We start from the raw sequence: 10986 nt of genomic DNA, 5'->3' as shown, positions 1-10986 counted from the left end.
GAAAGAAGTGCACGCATGAGCGTGTGGACCCTACATGAACGGATTCGTCCTCGCTAAGAAAATCCTGAGGATAGGGTACTACTGGATGACCATGGAGCATGATTCCTGTAAGTTTGTGCAAAAGTGCCATCAATGCCAGATACACGGGGATCTAATAAAAGTTCCACCCTCAGAATTGCATACGATGAGTGCTCTTAGTCGCCACTGAACCTCCAGCCTCCAACGGACATTGCTTTATCTTAGTCGCTATATACTATTTCACCGAATGGGTAGAGGCCACTTCCCACAAGTCAGTGACAAAAAAGGTGGTAGCTGACTTGGTAAAAACCAATCTGATATGTCGTTTCGGCGTACTGAAATTTATCATCACGAACAATGGTGCCAATCTGAACAGTCATTTGATGAAGATATCAGTGAACAATTCAAAATCACTCATAAGAACTCTACCGCCTACCGGCCACAGATGAACGGAGCTGTAGAAGCTGCCAATAAAAACATCAAAAGAATTTTGAGGAAGATGGTTGACAACTCCAAAAATTGGCACGAACAGCTGCCTTACGCTTTGTTGGGATACAGAACAATAACCAGAACTTCCACCGAGGCAACTCCATACCTCCTCGTTTACGGTATAGAAGCAATCATACCCGTGGAAGTGGAAATCCCTTCACTCAAAATTATTCAAGAGGCAGAACGGAAAGATGCAAAATGGGTCAAGAACCGTTATGAACAATTGGCCATGGTAGAGGAGAAACGAATGGTGGCAGTATGCCACGGACAACTGTACAGACAAAGAATGTCTAAAGCCTTCAACAAGCGGGTCAGAACTCGACTTTTCTAGATCGGACAGTGATCAAGCGAGTCTTTCCTCACCAAGAGGAGTATAAAGGGAAATTTGTGCCGAACTAGTAAGGACCATACATGGTCAGGAATGTATTTCAGGAGGAGCTGTTGTTTTAGCCGAGATGGACGGGCAAGAGTGGCCCAAAGCCATCAATGCAGACGAACTCAAGAGATACTATATTTAGGATCCTATTTTGCTTGTACTCGCATTTCTAATTTCTTTGTAATTGCTTCGTTTTGCTTGTAATCGTACTAGAATAGGACCAAAACAAACCATCCATGTAATGAACTACACAAGGACCTAAATTCCCCACGATGGGATACGTAGGTAGTCCACATCAGACCCGGTAGCTTTATTAGTAAAACCAAAACTCAATTACTTTATTTTGAACTACGTTCGACCTCAATTCCTACTGCAATAGGATACGTAGGCACTCTCAAGCTCGATCATCATAAAAGAAAAAACTAGAAACCCCCAGGAAACCTCAGAGGTAGTGAAGTGGAAAAAGCTAACAAAATCAGGCTTGCAAGAATCAGTACGACAACCAGACGGTACCAACCCAACACTGGGGCAGAATTTTTGAGGGAACCTCAAAACTTCCTATCAGAGTTGGTCAACAAAAGAAAGGGAAAAGTATGCAAAATTTTTTAGGTGACCTCAAAAATTCGCGCTTAGCAAAACAATATAAGGGACGACCAGAGTGAGTCTGGAAACGATGGCAGAATTTTTGGGAAATGATCTCAAAACATTCCGAGTCAGCAACAATGCTATTAAGGAGAATTAGCAGATTTCCGCACAAAGAAGACACACGTCATGAAACAAAACGAAATAAAACATTTCTGAAAGGAAAAACAACGCACATTTTATAAACTTTACTTTGAATTATTTTTTAGTACAAGTACATCCCAAAAACATCTCTTGGAATACCGAGCCCAAGAGGGTTCAAAAAGGAATCAAGAGGATACACCGAGCAGGAAGGCGACCAAGTTAATCGGTTTCTTAGGAAACTTACAATTTTTCTGTATATGCAGGTTTTCCTTGTTACAGGACAACAACAAAGCAAAGGCAAAAGCACAAACTGAGGAGAGAGATCGAAAGGATCACAACGAAAAATGGTATTGAAGACGCGTCTAACCAAAAGGGTCACAAAGAGCAAATGGCAAAGACACATCAGGCCAAAAGGGTCACAATGATGAGCATAAAGACATATTCGACCAAAAAGTTCATGACAAAAACAAAGGGGCATATCCGACCACAAGGGTCACAACCCACACTACGGACGAAAGAAAGATCATCAGGCCACAAGGGCCATACCTGTCACCTCTTAATTTACTTTCAAATTCTTTATTTTAAAGTAGCCAAGAGGGCCATTCACACAAACAGCCAAGAGGGTCATTCATACAAACAAAATAAGACGTCATTCATACAAGCAACCAAGAGGGTCATTCATACAAACAAGCCAAGAGGGTCATTCATACAAAAAACCAAGAGGGCCATTCAGACAAACAAGCCAAGAGGGCCCTTCATACAACAGCCAAGAGGGCCATTCATACAAACGAGCCAAGAGGGTCATTCATATAAACAGCCAAGAGGGCTATTCATACAAACAAGCCAAGAGGGTCATTCATACAAACAAGCCAAGAGGGCCATTCATACAAACAAGCCAAGAGGGTCATTCATCAAAATTTCCACAAGAATATGTACATATTGTCAAAATCAAGAAAAGAGCACACAACCACCCAAAAGGAGTGGGTTGTTGAGTTGGACCCAGACAACTTGCGGAGCAAACGTGGAATTTGTTCTTACGCAGCCGATCAAGATAGGATTCCCATGAGAGTCAAGCTCTCTGGATGAGATTTAGAAGCTATCCAACCTCAGACTCAGCCACTACTTGTCCGGTTTCTTTCTTTCCTTTTGTTTCAAAAATCGCAACCAGTCGGATACACACCAGGAAGTCTGAGAGTACTCTCATATAAGGGATTTACTTTTCTCCAGTTTGTCGAACTACATGTGACCTGATTCCCAAGAAACATGGATATGTAGGCAAACTCAAGACCCTAGAGTCGGTCACATCCTAACGAGACTCCTTGAGAAACCTAATCACTATATTGGGATGCCCAGGAAGTTTCTTACAAATCTATTAAAGTTTTAGTTGAGTCGAACGACAAATGGCCTGAATTCTCATACGACATGAAATATGTAGGAAACCCGGAAACCAGGGTCCGGTCATGTATGTAGAAATTACATAAAGACGAAGGATTCAATAAGTTGAGTTAGTAAAGAATTAAGGTTAGTCAAATTTCGTTGCTCCGGGATGGCCCCGCCATCCCTGAACACCAAATGGGCAGCTGTTGACACCTAATTTTTGACCGACCGTAAGTCATTTTAATCACTCGGGGTCCTTGGGTAATGGGTGAATAAGCTGAATATCTCTAATAGCCTTAAATGATTTTTAACAAAAATGCCCGGATCAATTAATTTAATTGTTCTTTCATTTAAAGGAATTAGCTTATATTTTTTAGAAATTAGCCTGTTAGTATTTTATTTAAAATAATATGTTGTCTTAATTTTCTAAAAAAAAAAACAGGCTAAGAGGCAACAATTAAAATGAATGCTTTGGACCAATTGCATTTCAGGCCCATCCACGACTTACCTAACTTTAAAAATCATTTATCTTTTTTTATATTATTATTTATCACAAAATACATATCAACCTATTTTTCCCCATGGTTTAAATTTTCTTTAATAGTATTTTTAATTATAAATGGTTAATGACTAAATGTATTCAACATATACACCAAGTATACACAACATATATGTGATTATATGTGTATACACTTTTTGTATAGTGTATACACAAAGAAGAGCGGCCCATACTATTCCCCAAGAAACGGTTGGACCTAATCCAAACCCAATAGGGGCTGACCCGGACCTAGTCAAATAATAAGGGGATAACTACGCCTTTCACTTATCATTTTTAGAAAAAAGAAAGGGCCAAACGACCCATAGCCCTTTTCTCTTCCCCTTCCCTTTCCCCATATGTAAACCCTAGCGCCGCCAAGGCTTCGAGCCTTCTCTTTCATGCAAGAAATGGCAAAGTACAGAGAGTACAAGGCTTTACAACGTTTGTACACCCTTTTGTGTGATAAGCATTAATGATTCAACCTTGTTTTCATCTTACTCTTTCCAAGCACGGTATAAGTCGCTTTCATCTTCGATTTTCCTTTTGGTTTTTGAATTTATTACACGATTTTTGCATTTGTTCTTTATTTTAGCTAATGTATTGTTGTATTTTGTTCGATTCTTATTGGTTGAGTACAAACGGGCCAAATCGAGTAGAACAATAATCAAATCTGGCCATGCGTTCTTGAATCTGGTCAATTTCAACCATAGATTTTCATTTGCAAAGGTGATTTGACTGAAATTAGTTCAACCCATATCGGTATTATCAGGTGTTGTCACAGCCTTAGGGTTCTATAAATAGAGCCCCAACCTTCAAACAAAAACAAGTTTTTTCAGAATTGGAAAAAACTGAGAATTTTATGTTATGACCTGAAATTTGAAGCAAAGTATAATTTTAGACAGAAAAAGAAAACCTCTCTATCTGGTTTGAGTCTCTCAGTAAAAAATTTATTTACTTCTCTTCATTTTTGTTGTGGTTAAGTTTGGGTTGGAAGCACAGGGAGCTTGCGAACCCATTCTTGACAAGGGTTGCATCGAAAAAAGGTAATACCCAGCCCCTCTTTTATATTTTTTGTCATTTTATAAGCTAGTAGTTAATCTGTATTATTAGAATGCTCCTGATGGCTTTTTGTAGTATAATTGTTGATTTAGGCATTGTTTAAGTAAGCTTTAGAGTAAATTCCTTACAAAACATGGTGCTCTATTTATGTGTTTAATCTAGTATATTGTTATTTGGTTTAAGGTGGGTGTCTTAGATTAGTACTGCAACTTGGCAAAGGTGTTTAAGTTTGTTGGAGTCTAGAAATGGCTTGTGTGTGCTTGAGTTTTGATAAGAGCCAGCAGTACACCATTAATATGTATCTATTGAAACAAGAGGGGCTAATTTAATCAGAAAATACCTAGGTTGTTGTAAGGTTGCTTAGGATATTAATTTGGTTAGTATGACAGTTTGATGGACACTGCTTAATATTAGAAAGTTATTATGACATGTTTGTGGGATCAACATTGTAATATTTGCATCATGATATTACAATACCTGTCTCCAAAGGAATTCATGACTTGAGTATGTTTTTTTTTTAGTTGTATTTGAGGACCTCTTTATTTGTCTTATTGAATATATCTTAGACTGTCACCAGTTTGATTTGTGATATTTCTTTACAAAGTAAGGTTGTTCTCCTCCTATCTTATCATGCTTGAGTGAAAATTCCTTTTCAAAGTTGTGCCTAAAAGTGTGTGTGTGCAAATGTGTTGGGTCTTCCATGGATGATGTTACCTTGTTGCGTTAGTACCTTAAGTTAATCTTCTATGTCATTTGTTCTTGCTTCCTGTTAGCTGGTTAACTCTATGAATGTGTAATAATTGTATTGATCTTGGTAAGTAAGATGAAAAGGGATTAGAGACACAGATAGATCAAGCATTCTTTTTCTTCACTACTAAGCCACCACTTTTTTTTTTTTCTGAGAATCAGCTTGGCTTACTGTTTCATTTGTAAAAGCAAGCTAAATTAAAACAAGGTTAACAACCTATTATGTGATTTTCTTCTCCTATGATGAGAGGTTGATGTGTTTGGAGCTTTATTGGATTGTGCCTTCTTGATCAGGTCTGACTAATGAAAGTAACCAGTTGCTATTGACAATAGAAGTGCAGGGTTAGAGGAGTTGTTGAGTGGACTTAGTCTCAGTAATTAATCACTACTAAAATAATGGTTTGAATAAGCAAATCAGGGATAGAATCATACTGAGAATAAATCTAGGAGGGTGTTGAAACAAGACTGTGTGGAGGGAAGGAAAGGCTAGATTAACAATGAACCATTGGTTTGATAAAATGTCATTACCCTGCTAATTCAACTTGTTAAAACATGACAAAAGAAAAAGAAGGTGAGGCTGGTTAGACTAGATTGAACCATGTGTAGGTTAAGGAGGATCCTGTCTAGAGAATAGGTTAACCAAACGGAGGGGGGGGGGGGTCTAAGTCAATCTTTTGCTAATTAAATAGTCTTACAAGAATTGTATTAGAACCCTAAAGTGTCTGCCATGTGACCTGTTCATAAAGTGTCACTTTGTTCTTTGCACTTGTATGACAGCTTCAGAAATGTGCTTCATCAACATTGTTGTCTGAGTCCCCTTTGTGCTTCAGTTAGAGACTTTGGATGCTTTTCTGGAAAGAGAGTAGTTATCCCATATTTAAGATCAAATTGTCCCCTTTTGGCCTGTGTTGTTAAAACATGAAATGCTTTGTATGGGTTCCGTTGGAATATAATCAGCCTAAGTTAAAAAATGGGAATTTCCTATTGTACCCTACTTGAGTAATTTTTGTCTAGACTTGATCTTTAAGGACCTGTGAAGATGTTAGATTGTCTTTATCTCCTTGACTGTCTCATATACACTTTCCACGGTATATCTAAGTGGGGTTTGTGATATGACACAACATTGTTACCCTTCTAGGCTAGTCTAGGGCAGTTTTGTAGAGTGACTTAAGGAATTTGCTGATGACATTTGACTTATGTTGTGACCCTGCATGGATTTTGCTGGCTTCTAGTGTTAAAATGATCATGACTCTAGCCTAAATGAGCCTAACCATTTATACATTCTTGTAATTAAACTTATTAAGACACTTGGCACTAGGAAAAATTCTTGGTAGCAAATAGCCTTTATAATTGGCCAGGAAGATTCTTTTCAAAGAAGGTTCTTTGAGAGGGGATTTAAAGAAGGGGTGATCATGACATTATGGGATCCACCACATCTTCCCTTTGTATAAAAGGCACCATGACATTTTCCTAAGCCCGTGGTGGTGCATGTTGACTGAATACATCCTTCTAAAATCATGTAGATTTACTGTCAGGGGAATAAGCTAAATCAGACATGCATTGATAAGTGTTTAATAAAGACTGACTGGTGAAACTGGGAACATCTACACATGATTGAATTGAATACCAAGGGAAGAGCTTTAAAAGAAATTGCGAACTTGAATAATCAGGGGTTAAAACTGAAATAAAGTTATTAAGATTGTTGAAGATCATACAGTTTTCTTTTTTAAAAGGGAACACCATCCAAAGAGACATAAATGATTCCTTGCATACCCTTTTCTATTATAAGTGTAGCTTACATATTCCTGCTTGGTGTCATCATCTTGTTTAGTCCAACTGGGACCTGGAATTCCCTACCTATATTCATGATTCATGTATCATAAGCTTGACTTAAAGATAATCCCTCTTAAGAGTTATATTTGTACTCTATCTTGGGATGAAGGCTAAAACTGTTCAATGATATTGGACCATAACTATGCACTTGTGCTTCATTGTGGTAAGGTTGAGGATCACTTAGGGTTGGCCAAACCTTCCCCCAGTGCCAGCCATGCCTGGGGTTTGATGAAACCCTTTAGATCTTGTGCGACACTGGGAACAAGGAGGGTGGCAACCATCCTAATACCACTCTAATACACTTAGCCCACACATCACTAAAATGCATCATGGAAAAAATATCATGCTAGGGCAGCTTGGCTATTCCTATCTCCATGTTATCATTATATATGTATATTTTCAGCGTATATTATGTGAATTTTCATAGGATTCAGTATAACCTAATTCCTTTTCTTTTCTCCCCCCTCCCTCTCTTACTCTTCGCATGGCTACTTGGGCCGGGGATACAGCCTCCTAAGGCCCAATAGGACCATTTTTTCAAATTCTACCAAGTACGAGAAATAAGGAAAGCTAATATATGTCTATGAAGGCCCAACCATGGGTGAAAATGTTTAAGGGGCTTGGTACACCCCAAGTTTTGCTTCATTCTTGTGATATGATATGTTTATCTTCATTTGTATTTGTAAAACTCACAACATTATTGGAAACAAATGGTTGGAACTAGACATTTTAGGCAAACGATACTTAAGCCATTTAGTTGGACTTTAGGCCCCGTTTTGCGAATTTCCAAACAAACCTATTTTTTCCCTTTCAAAAGAATTTCTAAAATAAAGGGAAAACCGGTATTTTCCTATAAAGAGATAAACAGGAATGAGAAATTCGGGTAGACATTAGCACTAAAACGATTTTCTATTGAAATTATTCGTCAAAGATTTCATTTAGCATTAAAAGGGACACGACTCTTTTCAAAATAAATCCAGTTTGTAAAAATAGCAATAAAAGGTTCTTGGTATCACGGTAAACTCGAAAAATCAATGTGTATACTGTGCCTTGCTCTTGAGAAACTGGCATGATTTTGATAAATCTCAAACCAACAAAATCTAATTTTGGGCAACGGCCCACTAAACTACTCTCGAGACCAGATTTCAAATTTTAAAGTTAGTCTTGAGCCCCTTTATGAAAACCAAAAGAATTGAAGTTTGGGTCAGAATCCGTCAACATTTCATCAAAAATATCATTATCCTTCCTTTTTAACTTATAAAATTTTAAGTCCAAAATATATAGTAGGTGATTATCCTTCATTAATTCAACTTGTTTTGCGGCCCAATGCCGAATTAAAATAACCTCTTCCAAATATACTAAGACTTCCTTCGTTAGAAGTAATAGGCAAGGGGTCTTAGCGTATGTATACGTTTAACCCGAACCAAATCTGGAGTAAATCATGAACTAAAAACATATATATTTAATTATAATATTTTTCCCTTCTTTGTAAAAGATCATTTATCCTCATATATAGGAGGAAATATATTTCATATGTGATAGATTCAGCCTAAAAATAGCCCATATGTAAGGGAACTACACTCAAATTTTTCAAAGAAAAGAATTTGACATGCAAATAAAAAGGCAGATCCAACGTGGGTTTGTGTGCTGTCTTGATGTAGGAGGGTAGTGTCATAGTCTATGCTTCCCGTCAGTTGAAGATCAATGAGAGGAACTACCCTACCCATGATTTGGAGTTGCTAGCTGTGGTCTTCGCTTTGAAGATTTGGAGGAATTATTTGCATGGTGTCCACTATGAGGTTTTCACTGACCACTGTAGCCTTCAGCACGTGTTTACCTAAAGAGATCTTACTTCCAAGCAGCGTCGATGGATAGAGCTCCTGAAGGACTATGACATCTTTATTGTTTATCATCCAGGGAAAGCCAATGTTATTGCTGATGCCTTGAGCCGCAAGGCCATAAGTATGGGGAGTTTAGCCCTTTTGGTTGTTTCTGAGCGTCCGTTGGCCATGTAGGTTCTGACTCTGGCCAACAGTTTCGTTCGTCTTGATATTTCAGTTCCAGGCAGAGTCTTAGCTTTTGTTAAGGTCAGATCGTCCCCGTTAGAGCAGATCAGGACTCATCAGTTTCAGTATGATAAGTTATGTAAGATTCGAGATAAGGTTCTGAGAGGTGAGGCCAATGAGTCCATTCTTGATAGTGAGGGGATCTTGAGGATCAAGGGACGCATGTTCCTCGTGTTAGTGATTTGATTCATTTTATCTTGACTGAGGCCCATAGTTCGAGCTACTCCATTCATCCAGGTGCCACAGAGATGTATTGTGATTTGAGACAGCACTACTGGTGGGGGAGGATGAAAGGAGATATTGCAGATTTTATGGCTAAGTGTCAGAATTTTCAACAAGTGAAGTATTAGCACCAGAGATCTGGTGGCGTGCTCCGAGTAGAAGTGGGAGAGGAATTGCATGGATTTCATTGTGGGTCTTCTGAAGACCCTAGCAAGTTTGATTCTGTGTGGGTTATTATTGACCAGTTGACTAAGTTCACTCATTTCATTCTAGTTTAGGTCACTTATACTGCGGAGAGGTTCGCTAGGATCTATGTTCGTGATATTGAGCGATTGCACGGGGTCCCTATTTCCATCTTTTCGAATTGAGGTCCCCAGTTTACTTCCAATTTTTGGAAGGCTTTTCAAACAGAGTTGGGTACCCAGTTGGACCTGAGTACAACTTTTCATCCCTAGACTGATGGTCAGTCTGAGAGGACTATTCAGGTGCTCGAGGATATGCTGAGAGCATATGTCATTGATTTTGGTGGTAATTGGGACAGTTCTTGCCCCTAGTGTAGTTTCCGTACAACAATAGCTACCATTCGAGTATTAATATGGTATCGTTCGAGGCTTTGTATGGTAGGAGGTGTCGTTGTCCTATTGGTTGGTTTGATGCAATCGAGGTTCGCCCGTAGGGCACATATTTGTTGAGAGAGTCTTTGGACAGGGTGAAGCTTATTCAGGAAAAGCTTCTAACAGCTTAGAGTCGAATGAAGATGTATGCGGACCAGAGGGTTTGGGATTTAGAGTTTGGGGTAGACAACCAGGTGCTTCTGAAGATCTCACCCATGAAGGGTATTATGTGATTTGGGAAGAGGGGAAGTTGAGCCCGAGGTACCTTAGCCCATTTAAGGTTCTCCGTAAAGTTGGAGATCTTGCTTATAATTTGGCATTGCCACCGAGCCTATCAGGTGTTCATCTAATTTTTCATATGCCCATGCTGAAAAAGTATCATTCTGATGGTTCCTATATAGTTTGTTGGGATTCTGTGTTGCTTGATGAGAATATGTCTTATGAGGAGGAGCCTATAGCGATCTGAGATAGGCAGGTTCAGAAATTGAGGTCTGTGAAGGTTCAATGGAAGCATCGTCCTGTTGAGGAGGCTACTTGGGAGACCGAGTCAGATATGCACGAAAGATATCCCCAGTTGTTCGCAGATTCAGGTAGTTTTCCCTGTTCCACTTCCTTGTCGTTCGAGGTTAAGCGATTATTTAATTGGTATATGATGTAACGACCCGTTTGGCCATTACGGTACTTTTGACCTAGTTAATCTTTTTTCGAGCTTCTTTTGCTTATATAGACTTACAGGGACGGGTGGTACGATTTTCGCGGTTAGCGGTAAATATTAGATTGGTTTTTGTGATAATAAGCCTTAAAGCAAAAAATGTTTGACCCAAAGTTGACTTCTGGGTAAATGGATCTTTTTCGAAAATCCATCAATTTCGAGAGGTCTGGATGGTCATTAGTGACTTGCAGGTATGTTCTGTTCTCTTT

The 10986-nt window shown here is 38.8% G+C and overlaps 1 protein-coding gene across 1 annotated transcript; it reads left to right on the top strand.

Annotated features, from left to right (window-relative positions):
• The first annotated feature begins 337 nt into the window (after positions 1–337).
• LOC132607991 (uncharacterized) lies at positions 338–10531 on the top strand. The gene is made up of 3 exons (XM_060322074.1): positions 338–780; positions 1873–1956; positions 10192–10531. Exons 1-3 carry the CDS (start codon positions 338–340, stop codon positions 10529–10531), a joined length of 867 nt encoding a protein of 288 aa, XP_060178057.1.
• The last annotated feature ends 455 nt before the right edge of the window (positions 10532–10986 follow it).

This window comes from Lycium barbarum, chromosome 8, assembly GCF_019175385.1.
Source record: "Lycium barbarum isolate Lr01 chromosome 8, ASM1917538v2, whole genome shotgun sequence".
NCBI lineage: Eukaryota > Viridiplantae > Streptophyta > Magnoliopsida > Solanales > Solanaceae > Lycium > Lycium barbarum.
The sequence above is the reverse complement of the archived record's forward strand: the minus strand, read 5'-3'. Positions and strand labels throughout refer to the sequence as shown.